Source organism: Mauremys reevesii, linkage group 10 (genome assembly GCF_016161935.1).
Source record: "Mauremys reevesii isolate NIE-2019 linkage group 10, ASM1616193v1, whole genome shotgun sequence".
Lineage (NCBI taxonomy): Eukaryota > Metazoa > Chordata > Testudines > Geoemydidae > Mauremys > Mauremys reevesii.
In genome coordinates, this window is record NC_052632.1 from 51,384,937 (window position 1) to 51,399,056 (window position 14,120).

Here is a 14,120-nt window from a genome sequence, read left to right on the forward strand (position 1 = left end):
GAAAGGGAAGAAGGCTCTCCCATGTCATGTACTGCATGCAATTTGAAGAAGCAGGGTTTCACCTGACTTTCAGTTGCTCCTTCCCCAGTACAAGCCTGGTTCTCCACCCATGTATTCAACACTGAATCTACTATGAAATGGAATGGGATGGGGATGACTGGGTTGCTGTTCTAGGATGAGGCTCCTTATCCCCCAGGTGTTATATATTCTAACAGGGGTCCTCCAGCACAGTATTTCTTGCAAGACAACCCCCAGAGAAGTCTTTCTTATCAAGTAAATTTTTACCAAGTATTTTTCTTCCCACCTGTTTTTCAAATGGGATTCTCTTGAAATTCATGTGGCTCAGGGAAAGCCCTGGGAAAAATCCTTCTTCCACATCATTTCCTGCAGCGTTCTGTGGCTCTGTGCAATTGTATGCTGATGGGGCAGGAGGACTGAGAGAATGCCAGACCAGTTCGATTAGGTTCCTCAGTATTGTGCCTCAAGAAAAGCCCTGGGGCATGATTTTCAGAAGTGTTGCACACCTCCATGTCTAACTCATGTCGATGGGAGCTGCAGATGCTCAGTGGCTTGGCAAATCAGACTCTTGTTTTCTACCACCTGAATGTCAGAGAGGCTAGATTGCTTCTGCCTGTGACTCTCATTGCCAGTGAGCCACTTCAGAAACACCCCTGTCGACTCAGTTGGGGAATCCTGGTTCTAAAGCTTCAGGCCAAATCACACTTGGAGTTGCAGCTAGCAAGAGATGTTAAGAGTAACAAGAAGGGTTTCTTCAGGTATGTTAGCAACAGGAAGAAAGTCAAGGAAAGTGTGGGCCCCTTACTGAACGAGGGAGGCAACCTAGTGACAGAGGATGGAAAAAGCTAATGTACTCAATGCTTTTTTTGCCTCTGTCTTCACGAACAAGGTCAGCTCCCAGACTACTGCACTGGGCAGCAGAGCACGGGGAGGAGGTGACCAACCCTCTGTGGAGAAAGAAGTGGTTCAGGGCTATTAAGAAAAGCTGGACAAGCACAAGTCCTTGGGGCTGGATGCGCTGCATCCGAGGGTGCTAAAGGAGTTGGCGGATGTGACTGCAGAGCCATTGGCCTTTATCTTTGAAAACTCATGGTGATCGGGGGAGGTCCTGGATGACTGGAAAAAAGGTCCTGGATGACTGGAAAAAGGGAAGGAGGAGGATCCGGGGAACTACAGTCCAGTCAACCTCACCTCAGTCTCTGGAAAAATCATGGAGCATGGCCTCAAGGAATCAATTCTGAAGTACTAAGAGGAGAGGAAAGTGATCAGGAACAGTCAGCATGGATTCACCAAGGGCAAGTCATGCCTGACTAACCTAATTCCCTTCTATGATCAAATAACTGGCTCTGTGGATGAGGGGAATGCAGTGGACATGTTATTCCTTGACTTTAGCAAAGCTTTTGATACGGTCTCCCACAGTATTCTTACCGGCAAGTTAAAGAAGTATGGGCTGGATGAATGGACTATAAGGTGGATAGAAAGCTGACTAGATCATCGGGCTCAACAGGTAGTGATCAATGGCTCCATGTCTAGTTGGCAGCCGGTATCAAGCAGAGTGCCCCAAGGGTCGGTCCTGGGGCCGGTTTTGTTCAATATCTTTATTAATGATCTGGAGGATGGTGTGGACTGCACCCTCAGCAAGTTTGCAGATGACACTAAACTGGGAGGAGAGGTAGATATGCTGGAGGGTAGAGATAGGATACAGAGGGACCTAGACAAATGAGAGGATTGGGCCAAAAGAAATCTGATGAGGTTCAACAAGGTCAAGTGCAGAGTCCTGCACTTAGGATGGAAGAATCCCATGAACTTCTACAGACTAGGGACCGAATGGCTAGGAAGTGGTTCTGCAGAAAAGGACCTAGGAGTTACAGTGGACGAGAAGCTGGATATGAGTCAACAGTTTGCCCTTGTTGTCAAGAAGACTAATGGCATTTTGGGCTGTATAAGTAGGGGCATTGCCAGCAGATCGAGGGACGTGATCGTTCCCCTCTATTCAACCTTGGTGAGGCCTCATCTGGAGTATTGTGTCCAGTTTTGGGCTCCACACTACAAGAAGGATGTGGAAAAATTGGAAAGAATCCAGCGGAGGGCAACACAAATGATTAGGGGGCTGGAGCACATGACTTATGAGGAGAGGCTGAGGGAACTGGGATTGTTTAGTCTGCAGAAGAGAAGAATGAGGGGGGATTTGATAGCTGCTTTCAACTACCTGAAAGGGGGTTCCAAAGAGGATGGATCTAGACTGTTCTCAGTGGTAGCAGATGACAGAAGAAGGAGTAATGGTCTCAAGTTGCAATGGGGGAGGTTTAGGTTGCATATTAGGAAAATCTTTTTCACTAGGAGGGTGGTGAAGCACTAGAATGGGTTACCTAGGGAGGTGGTGGAATCTCCTTCCTTAGAGGTTTTATGTATTTGAAAACTGGTATCATGTCCCCCCTCAGTCTTCTCTTCTCCAAACTAAACACACCCAGTTCTTTAAATCTTTCCTCATAAGTCATGTTTTCTAGACCTTTAATAATTTTTGTTGCTCTCCTCTGGGCTTTCTCCAATTTGGCCACATCTTTCCTGAAATGTGGCACCCAGAACTGGACAAAATACTCATTGAGGTCTAACTAGTGCAGAGTAGAGTGGAAGAATTACTTCTTGCGTCTTGCTTACTGTTAATACATCCCAGAATGATGTTTGCTTTTTTTGCAACAGTGTTACATTATTAACTCATATTTAGCTTGTGACCAAGTATGACCCCCAGATCCCTTTCTGCAGTACTCATTTCCCAGGCAGTCATTTCCCATTTTGTATGTGTGCAACTGATTGTTCCTTCCTAAATGGAGTACTTTGCATTTATCCTTATTGAATTTCATTCTATTTACCTCAGACCATTTCTCCAGTTTGTCCAAATCATTTTGAATTTTAATCCTAATCTCCAAAGCACTTGCAACCCCTCCCAGTTTGGTATCGTCCACAAACTTTCTAAGTATACTCTCTATGCCGTTATCTAAATCATTGATGAAGATATTGAACCGAACCGGACCCAGGACCAAACCCTGCAGGACCCCACTTGTTTGGGGGGAGGGATAGCTCAGTGGTTTGAGCATTGGCCTGCTAAACCCAGGATTGTGAGTTCAATCCTTGAGGGGGTCACTTAGGGATCTAGGGCAAAAATCAGTACTTGGTCCTGCTAGTGAAGGCAGGGGGCTGGACTCAATGACCTTTCAAGGTCCCTTCTAGTTCTAGGAGATAGGTATATCTCCAATTATTATTTTATTTATGCCCTTCCAGCTTCACTGTGAACCACTGATAACTCCTCTCTGGGAATGCTTTTCCAACCAGTTATGCATCCACCTTATAGCAACTCCATCTAGGCTGTATTTCCCTAGTTTGTTTTTGAGAAGGTCATGCGAGACAGTATCAAAAGCCTTACTAAAGTCAATGCTTAGGGTAGATAGAAAATAAACCCATAGGTAGGGCGGCCAAAACAGGGGGAGCCAGGAGACCATGGTCCCCCCACTTTTTACTGGCCATAAGGATGAGCGTCGGGGGAAGGGGCGGAAAGGAGCAAGCGGGGGGTGGGAGTCTTAGAGGGAAGGGGCAGTGCAAGAGTGGAGCCTCGGGGGGAATGGGCGGCACAAGGGCGGGAGCTCAAAGGGAAGGGGCGGCCCAAGGGCAGGAGCGAGGGCTCGGGGAGGAAGGAGCGGTGTGAGGACGGTTCCTTGGGGGGAAGGGGCAGCACAAGGGCGGGAGCTCAAGGAGAAGGGGCAGCGAAAGGGTGGGAGTGAGGGTTCGGGGAGGAAGGAGCGGTGCGAGGGTGGGAGCTCAAAGGGAAGGGGCGGCCCAAGAGCAGGAGCGAGGGCTCGGGGAGGAAGGAGCGGTGCGAGGGTGGGAGCTCAAGGAGAAGGGGCAGCGCAAGGGCAGGAGTGAGGGCTCGGGGGAAGGGGCAGCATGAGGGCAGGAGCTTGTGGGGAATGGGCAGTGCAAGGGCGGGAGCTTAGGGGAAAGGAGCAGTGCAAGGGTGAGGGAGGGAGGGAGGGCACAGGGGGAAGGGGCAGCGCAGGGGGGCCACAATTATTGCTCTGATATAGGAGGATTCTTCAGGCCGGGGCAGAATCCTACCTGTTCTTCCTTTAGCACCCGCCAATCGGCACAGCACAGCCCTTCTGGAAAAAACAACTTCATATCTCGGACAGCAGCATGATAGGATCTGGAGCCTGACAGACAGACACAAGGAGAGGATTCTATCAGGCCAGGAATTAAACGTTCTTTAGGCTCACACTCATCTACCTGCAAGATTGATGGTGTGCAACTTACTGAAGGAATTGCTTTAAAGGGCAGCTGTTATATACAGTCACAGCAAACATTTAAAACCATTATATTCACATTTGCTTCATTGTCTTCTTGGTATTTTGATTTTGCTCTATTATTTCTCAGCTTGTTCTTCATACAAAACAAGATTCCTTTCATTTCCTAGCAGGGTAATAACGGGAATCATTGGAGGTAGTCAGTGAAACAGTTCACACTGCAGTGACAATCCACTACCACACGGCTCCCATGCTGTCTAGATCACATCAGTCAGGTGTTATTGGATGGGAGGGAGCTACTAATGATCTCAGTAACACTGGTGGTGATAGTTTACAGTAGCGTAACTGAGAACAGAATTTGGCCCTTTCTTTTCCTTTAAATATCAGCCACTCCCAGAAGGAATGAGTGTCATAAGTGTCGCCATCACAAGCACCACTACAACAGTTAGTTACTGGGAACATAGCTGAGATATCAGAGGGGTAGCCATGTTAGTCTGGATCTGTAGAAGCAGCAAAAAGTTCTGTGGCATCTTATAGACTAAGAAACGTATTGGAGCATGAGCTTTTGTGGGTGAATACCCACTTCGTGATAATCACTCTGTTATTACTTTAGTGGCTCAGAATTTTCATCAATAGGCAGAGCTCAGACACGAGGCAAAATGTGTTGTTTAATCATGCCCCACTATACACCTCTGATGACATCAGGATTTTGGAGAGTGGAACAATATGGGTGGGGGGGGGACACAAGAGGAGGAGGACGGACTTTTGGTTAAAGCACAAGACTGGGAGGCAGAAGGTCTGGGTCCCAATCCTAGACATGACACTAACTGACTTGTGATGTGCTGGGAAAGTCATTTAACCACCACATGCGTCAGTTTCCCCTTCTGCAAAATAGGGATAATGAGATTTTCGTACAGCACAGGAGTGTTGTGAGGATGTATTTACACTGCTTGGAAGATACTAGAGAAAGAAACGTTATTCCCCTGGACTGGAATTCAAGCAGACTGTCGATGTGTCAGGGCAGACCCATGCCCCTGGGATGCAACAGTTCACTGCACCAAAGCCTGCTACCCTCTGGAGAGTGCTCACCATTACAGGTATCAGAGGGGTAGCCGTGTTAGTCTGGTTCTGTAGAAGCAGCAAAGAATCCTGTGGCACCTTATAGACTAACAGACGTTTTGCAGCATGAGCTTTCGTGGGTGAATACCCACTTCTTCGGATGCAAGTCCATTACCACCATTACAGGCTGCACAGACGCAAAATATGAATATTAATTTGTGGTACAATAGCTCCCGGGGACTTCAGTCAGTACAGACATAACGTGAGAGACAGCCCTGGCCCCAGCAGTTTATAATATAATGATCACTGGTGCATAAATCATGCTGCCAGCTGCAGAGCCCTTAGGCCAGATTCGCCATTGCCCTACACCTTGTGAAAGTCATTTAAACCTCTGCAGAGTGGGTGTAAAATGCTCCCAAACCAGAACAGGAGACTTTTCCAGCCCCTTTGCACAAGTGTAAATGATCACACAAGATGCAGGGCACAGGGTATCAGACACCCTGGACCTTGGTGTGGAAAAAGAAGGTCCAGAAAAGAAGGAAGCGGTACAGGCTGGTCAACTGCTAGTATTAAAAACTGCATGGCTCAGTTTGGTGCTATCAGCAGAATTCTAGCTGTGTTTTGCCTGATTTTTCTTGACTACTCTAGGGACTACTGCTATGGGAGGAAACCCACACAATTAGTGTCTGCTCCGGTTCAGTAAGAATACATCTGGCAGGGAGACAGAAATTTGCCTTTGTCTGGAGCAAACATAAGGGCACTTCGTGTTTTTTCACATGGCAAAGAAATCTTCTTGGGTAATCCCCTCTTGATCACTGATCGGTCCATGCTGAATGCTGCTTTTCCTGCTCAGTGTGTCTTCAAGTGCTTTTTCCTTGCTTGGAGTAGGGTGATGAACTGACGAATGCCCCATTTTCAAAGATGGACTGCTTCTTGGCACAGCAGGCTGGACCCTGCCCTGCCTTGACAAATTACGGAGTACACTGTTAACAGCTGTATTGCCTTCCATGGAACGTGTGGAAGGAAGCTGTTGAGTGCCAGCCAAATTACTCTCAGCTCCAGTACACTGATGTGTAATCTGGTTTCTGCATGCAGGGGTACACCAAGTGTGGGTGTCAACTAGCCCAGCTATGTGATGGAGGCAATGGATGGGACTAGTGACTCTAAGGGAACCCTTCTGCAGATATTGCGTGGGCTGCGTAACCTTCTGAGGAACAGGCACTCTGGGGCCAAACCATCATCTGATGTAAGTCAGCATGAACTCCAGACTTCACAGGTGATACACTGATTCACAGTGGTCCCATCATGTCAACTCTTGTTTTCTGAAATACTTTGACCTCTTTCAAGCATGCCTGGGGGAGATCTCATTCACAGAGTTTTCAGGATATGCAAATCTATCAACCTGTTAGGAACATGAGAAGTGGGGTTTTCAGGATGGGTTTGTGCCAACTAAAGAGTTCTGAGTATTTCTTCAAATCTTTCAGGCAGGTAAACCCTAATCTTCAATTACTCCCATGGATGGGATCATCTGAGTGGACGTGGAGATGGATTTCTCTTGGTTTATCCATAAACCTAAGGATTGGAATAGAGAACAACTCTTGAAGGGAGAACTGCATTCCTTGAGGCATTCACACCTTCACTGACTATTTGTTGATGTAGGGGAAGATGTGGATTCTCTCTCTTTGCAAGGGAGCTGCTGTCGGAATGAGGCAGTTGGTAAATACTGTGTATGTAACAGAAAGGCCAAACAATAGAACTCTGTACTGGCACAGATCCTGTTGGATGCAGAAAAGATACTTCTCCTCTGTAAGCCGGATGGATGGAAATATGAGTCTTTGAGGCAGAGAGCAGCAAGCCACCCTTATGAATTTAGAAAAGCTCTGAGGGAGACTGTCATCCTGACCTTGAACATGCAGAGCAATCTGTTGAGTGCCCTCAAGTCCAGCACGGAGAGGGATGGGGAAGGAGGGTGATTTGGTGACACGGAGTGGAACTAAATAGAAAAACCTAACTAACCTAATGAGGCTAGAGAATGGTACCTATGGAACCAAAATCCATGTGCCTTCTAAAGCTTACTGATTTATTTTAAAAACTACTAATTTGTCTAATAGCTGGTTCAGCTATTTGCATGACAACCAACTCCATACAAGGGAGAAAGATGAGAAGACCACCAGTTGAAAGTCAAGGGATCAAAGGGAATTCTGACTTACCACTTTGGTGGCTTTGGCCAGAACCAAGGCTGCAATGGGGTCATGCCTGTTTATACATCTCTACCAAGAATTCTGCACAGCCACTACACAAGAGCCAAAGCTTTCCACAGGCTTCTGGGCTTTGGTGCAGTGTGGAGGAGCCTCCCAAGGGTCTCTCTAGACTGGCAACGCTTGAAGAAGTAATAGCAGTGCATATTTGTTTCCCTTGGCATATGTGAGTCCCTCAAACAAATTTTTCTTAACTTGGAGACCCACCGTAAAATCCATTTTGTATTGAGCTGGCACCATACTGAGCCCTCCAAAGGCATGGGTCTAGTGTTTGAGCCAGTGTAGGGTCCTCTGGCCCCAATAAATCTACCAGCTTCTTTACAGCATTCTCTCTCTGCAGGCACAACACAAGGGAGGAACCAGAGCTGAGGTAGCTGCAGTGAGCTTCTAAAATTACAGGCTCCTGAAAAGAAAAGCAGGGAGAGAAACAAATTACACTGATTCATGTTGAGTATTAGATACACCTGGCAAACTTCCAATGGCTAACAACATCCATACCGTAAGCAAACTCATTGGTCAATCTTCCCTGCTTCCTGCTCTCTCTACACTATAAATGGCCATGATCTCTGTAGACAGAGCTGCCACAATATCCCCCCAAGATCACCAAACCAGCACATGTGCACATGCAGCCCACTGGAGAGCGTATGTTACAGGGCCCACTCTGCACCCAATCCTCAAAGAATATGAGTCTGTTACAGCATCAGCTAGGGACCCTTGTCTGTTTAGCTCAAGCTGTAGCAGCTTTTGCTTTTAGCTCTGGAAGCCGCTGATTCAATCTCAACATGGCAGCTTTCACAAACATATACATACATAGATAGTTCTAGTAGTGTTTTAAGATAAATCCTTTGGAAGAGCCAAAACAAAACCCGGTTTCCCCGAGGACGTTAATAATATTCGACTGTGGCATATGTGGTGCATGGCCACACACATCCCCAGTTTCAGGGAATATGGATAGGGAGAGAAGGAGTTCATTCACGGTTGGTAAGGAACACAATTTGCTACAATGCAGCTTAGACATCATTCTCAACCCTTGTAAATATCTCGCAAAAACTCCCTGTCCAACTAATAGTGAGCATTCCCCAGGGAAAATAACAAAACAGGCACTGATGATCCAACATGACAGATTATGCCATGGCCTTTGACTGTGTCATAGTGGGATCTTAGTGTTGCTAAGCAAGTTACCTAAGAGTCTTGATGCATCTAACCATAGGCGCCGACTCTGTGGGTGCTCTGGGGCTGGAGCACCCATGGGGAAAAATTAGTGGGTGCTCTGCAGCCACCGGCAGCCAAGCTCCCACAGCGTGCTGTGTCCCCACTCCTCCTCCACCCTCCCAGCACTTCCCACCCCCCTTCCACCTAACAGCTGTTTGGCGGCACTTAGGACTTTCCGGGAGGGAGGGGGAGGAGCGGGGACACGGCGTGCTCAGGGGAGGAGGCGGAGAAGAGGCAGGGCAGGGGCAGGGACTTGGGGGAAGGGGGGGAAAAGGTGGAGTGGGGACGTTGGGGAAAGGGTGGAATGGGGGTGGGGCGAGGGCAGTGCAGGGGCAGGAAGAGGTGGTGCAGGGGCGGGGCCAGGGGGAATTCAAGCCCCCACCGGGCAGAGGGGAAGTCAGCGCCTATGCATCTAACGACATATTTTTCTCATGAAATTAGGTAAAGTTGACAAACATGTCACTGGAGTCCAAGATCATTCACATGGTATTACTGCCTATGGAAAATGTATACAAAAAACTTCACAGGGCTGTGCTGTGCTAAAAAAGTGCTGTCAAGCACTAGCGGAAGAATTTTAACAACACAGTATATATTTCAATTTTTCAAATCAAGAATTTCACAGTGCATTTCAATTTTTTAAAAAATGTGTTTCTGTTTCATCGAGTGGAACAGACTCATTTTTCACTTTTTGGAAATGTTTGATAGAATTTTTTTTATCAAGAATATTATCCAGATCATTGCCTAAATTATCAACATTTGTCACTGGCAAATTAAAAATGCTGATAACCATTTCAGTACCTGTTTCAAACATGTTTGATAAAAATGTCGATAAACTTTTCAATTAAAATGTCACAAAAGACTTTTGGCAAAAGACTTTTTTTTAGGACAACAGAATTTTACAAACTTTTTCATATAATAAAGGTAATTTCTCAGTGAAAAAACATCTGATCTGAAAACTTTTTATCAGTGCTAGTGCTATTATTTTAAAGTACGGTTCCATTATGAAGAAAAAACCCAGTACAAATGCTAGTGCAGGGGATCTAGATTTATTATCTTGCAATGGCTCCCTAGCAAATGTGTTTCATTTTCAGGTGATGTTTCTAACTGCTGACCTTGAAAACCTCACGCTGGGACCAGATAATCAAGCTGGCTTCTTTCCTTCTGGGGCACCGCCACCGGTAGTAAAGGTTCTATAGGCCAAACAGTGCCCTCGTTTACTCCCATGAAACCTCACTGTCTTCAGTGACAGCCTTGTGTAGCTGATTGAAACGTAGTAAACAATTGTGTTGAGGCATGAGAAAGATCAGAATCCAGCTGTGTGTTGGCTCTGCAGGCCTGGCAGGACTAAAAAGCAGCAAAACCTTTCCTCCCATCCCCCAAAGTCTGAACAGAGGATTCTGAATCTACACAAGGAATAGATCTAATGAGTGAAGAGGTACAATTTGTGCATACTGTAGTCATTTGAGTTCAGAGCCACACCCATTGGGTTGGGGCTAAAATCGAAGGGAGAACTTCAGCTCTGTTGATTTGGCCTTCATGTTCATTTTTATATTAACATTACTATTGATCCTGAATCTACAGCTAAAAAGTACTATTGTAACTAATGTGATTAGAAAACCACAGCAAACATTTGTATCATGTGCCATGGGCCAACAGCTACTAACAATGAAAGGTTACTCACCTGTCCAGTAACCTTTCATTTCGAGTTCCTCGAGATGGAGGCTGCATGAGAGAATGTGCACACCCACTTAGTCAGCAGTGCCCACGGGTCTGTGCCTGCACCCTTACAGCTCTTCGTGCTTCAGTACAAGGGCCTGCCACTGCTCCATTTCCTTCTCAACCTCAAAGCCCAACAGGACTCCGAAGCTGAGGGGAAAGGAGAGCAGGTGGTGGAGTGGACAATACATCTTGAAGAACTCCAGTCACTGTAGAAGGTAAGTAACCTCTCTTCTTTGAGTTACTGTCCCTATGGGTGCTCCACATCAGGGAATTTATGAGTAGTACCTCAGCACAGAGGAGGGTGCTGAGCAGGTGATTCAATACAGGCTGGAAAACAGCTTCACTAAAGCCTTTCATTAGGTCTTGAAAAGCCTTGAAATAATCTGTGTAGGGGGGCAGAGCTGTCTTGTCTGGACAGGAGGAGGAGGAGGATGGTGTCTTGTCCTCTATCCTTAAATCCTGTTTCTCCAGACTCTTCTTGAGGAAGAGAGTCCTGAAGTGCCGATGGCTATTCATCTTTGCAGATAATTTTGCATGAGGGCACCCTGTAGAGCTGGTTATCATAAGGGGTCAAAGGGTTACAAAAGGCCCACTGAGGGGAGGCATAAAGGAAAGGAGTGGGACCCAGGGATTCTCCTATCAAAGGTGATGTTCATATGTTGACTGGTTACAGGGGTCTCAAAGGAGGAGTCTGGAATTGGAAAGGGATGGAATCCTAAATGGAGGCTGAGTCCAAGGAAGTGCCCTCTTCTGTCTCCAGTGGAGAAGCTAAAGGCACCACTACTCGTGCTCGGATGGGTACAGGGGACTGAGGAGAGACTGGCAGCCATGCTGGAACTGACAGATTAATCTTCGTATGAGTATGGGACAGCTGGAGGGTATGCTGGTTCTAGTGGGTACTGGTGGGAAATCCCCCGCATACTCTTCAACAGAGGGGATTAGGGCTCGTCCATAACCCAGAGATCCTCATGAGAGAGGAACCTGTATGGTACCAGATATGGTACAGATGGTTGGTCTGTATGCTTTTGATAGCTATGGATAGAGGGAAATGGTACCAGGTGCGGTGAAGACAACTTTTTTTGAAGAGTCCTTGCCCTTTCAGGGGTCCTTCAATTTGGAGGAATCTGATCCGATGAAGCTGCCACATGGGGTTGCTTGCTGGAAGGCTTCATGGAAAGCAGCTTAGTAGTAGAAGACTTTCTTGGTGGTGCCAGCATCTTGGTACCATGACAGCCTTGGCAGTACTCGCACTGGGACATAAAGTCTCTTTGCTCCCTGGTCTTAGTGGTGACTTTTCCCTCCTCTTGTTCTCTCTTAGGGGAGTGGGGTCTCTTACACTTAGAAGACTTCTAGATGACCAAAGCTGCCCTGTGGTCTCTGCTTGCCAGAGCTGAGGAAGCCACTGGAGTACTGTGAGTGACTGAGGCTGATGTATGGAGGATGGAGAGTCAAGATACTGCTGGTCTCAGCACATCTTACACTTGGCTGGGATGCGAGACCCTCCAATGCAGCGGAGGCAGCTGGAGTACCCATTACTGAGGGGAAGAGACCTGTGGCAAGTCTGGCAGAACTGGAATCCCAGGTTATTGGCCATAACCTACCCATAAAGACCACAGACTGGCAGGAGGCAAGAGCCGAAAGGCCCTGGTCGCAAAGAAAAAGGGAAAGGGCAAATTCCCCCCTTCCAAAAGCACGAGACTGTGCTATAAAGAATACTATAAAGATAAGATAACATAAAATAAAAAATAAACCAGTTGTGTCAGCTAGCTAGTGGACACTGCAAACTCCATCTCAAACCAGAGTGGTTGGAAGGAACTAGTGGGGCAGTGGATCAGCCCCTCCCTATATGTCCTCATACCAGTGCCCGAGGAGGCATGGGACGCAGGCACGGAGCTGCGGGAACTGCTGACAAAACTCTCTGATCAAGAGTGCACGGGTGTGCACACCACCTCTGGTGGAGAATTCATGGGGCTGTACTCAAAGAAGCTGTTCTATGTTCGTATTTAAGATTACAAAGTCAGAATAATGATCATGTTGCTGTAGATATTAGTTGGCATGAGTGTAACCAATACCTTCGAAAAAGGAAGGACACACTAGTGGCTGTCATGTTACTGGGAAAAAACGCCAAAATCTGATCTGCCTTCAAATAGTATGTATATGTCAGAATAAACCTAATGTCACCTAAGGGCTTAATCCAAAGCCCATAGGAGTTCTTCAGTGACTTCTGTGCATTTTGGATCAGGTCCCAAATGAGAAGGAGATGGGAGACCACAGACAGAACTTTTAGAAGGGTTCAGCACTTGCAGTTAGGACCAGGTTTTCAAGTTCTCAGCTCCCATTTAGTCACCAAAATTCATGGCCAGATTTTCAAAAGAGCTCAGCACATTGGCTGCACATGCTTCCCTAGGAGCTGTGGGGTGCTCGGCAATTGGAACATTTGGTCCTTTTTTGGGTCAGACTTACAAAGGTGACCAGCTCCCATGCAGGCATTTAAAGAGGGCCAGAGCTGCAAAATAGCTCAGCAGCCAGCAGCTCCCATTGTGACACTTAGCCAGATTTTCAGAAGAGTCCAGCACCCAAAATGTGCTTTTGAAAATCTACCCCTTTAATTGGGTGCCTAACTGGGAGCTGAGCTCTTGTGAAAGTCTGGCCCCAACAGTGGGTGCTAAGCCCTTGGAGATCTGACCCTGGGATCTTGTGAAAAGCTGACCTCATGGCTGAAAGACTCTCCGACATTCTCTATGAATGGGAATCAGAACCCTGAACAGTATAAGTACTTCCAGCTCCCCACTGCTACAGTCAGTCTATTATCTCCACTTTCTAACCTGCCGAAATAATAAAACCCGCTTTTTCCCATGAACAAACAAACAATACTCTGTAATTTTTAAACTCATTAGTCATCGGCTCTTTAAGGGAACTAAATCAATGCTCAGCAGCTGCTCTGGAGAGCTGGAAAAATACAAGAATAAGTCAAGAAGTTCAGATGAAACAGCAGCTCTCTAAAGCTTCCCACCCCCTCCATCTCTGAGAGACGTTGGATCTTTTTAAATAGCTGTCCAACTACGTGTATGTTTCTGGTGGTCAAAGAAAAATCACCCCCTCTTTATTTTTTTAATCTTATGATACACTCAAATTGTGTACAGCTCTTACCACCCACTCCCAATAATCCCACATCTCCCTTAATGGTGACCTGCAAGGAGTTTTTTGTAAAAGATGGGTTTGTGTCTTTTTTGCCTTTGTTGCGATGCAGAAATAGAGGCTAAAAGTGTTCTTTATTTTCTTTAAAGAAAAGTCCTCCCACCCCCAACTTGTTTGTTACTTTAGAACAGGGGTAGTCAATATGCAGACCATGGGTCAGACACTTTTGACAGTCACCAAAATCTTTTAATTTACTTATTATTATCATGATTGTTATTATTTTTGTACTATTTTCTCTGGAGTCTGGACCTTGACTATACCTTGACAAAAAAATAATTGATTTCCCCTGCTTTAGAATACAGAGACAGGGCTATTTGCTGCAATGTCTCGGACAACCTTACTGAATTAAGTTCAATCTTCC

General features: G+C 46.4%; 1 protein-coding gene and 1 long non-coding RNA gene across 12 annotated transcripts in view; one reads left to right on the forward strand and one right to left on the reverse strand.

The window, feature by feature from the left end:
* LOC120373728 overlaps positions 1–13,406 on the forward strand; it is a 28,888-nt gene extending 15,482 nt beyond the window's left edge. Inside the window, exons 2-4 of the long non-coding RNA XR_005585671.1 lie at positions 9,934–10,776; positions 11,235–11,439; positions 11,880–13,406. This is a non-coding gene — a long non-coding RNA (uncharacterized LOC120373728). The remainder of the gene's footprint in view (positions 1–9,933; positions 10,777–11,234; positions 11,440–11,879) is intronic.
* DNAAF8 (dynein axonemal assembly factor 8) overlaps positions 1–14,120 on the reverse strand; it is a 150,203-nt gene that overhangs the window by 14,761 nt on the left and 121,322 nt on the right. For all 11 annotated transcript variants that reach the window (XM_039492529.1, XM_039492528.1, XM_039492531.1 and 8 more), the window contains 2 exons: positions 7,838–8,033; positions 4,129–4,223 (listed from right to left, as the gene is read on the reverse strand). In XM_039492529.1, coding sequence (XP_039348463.1) covers positions 4,129–4,223; positions 7,838–8,033 — 291 coding nt within the window. The remainder of the gene's footprint in view (positions 1–4,128; positions 4,224–7,837; positions 8,034–14,120) is intronic.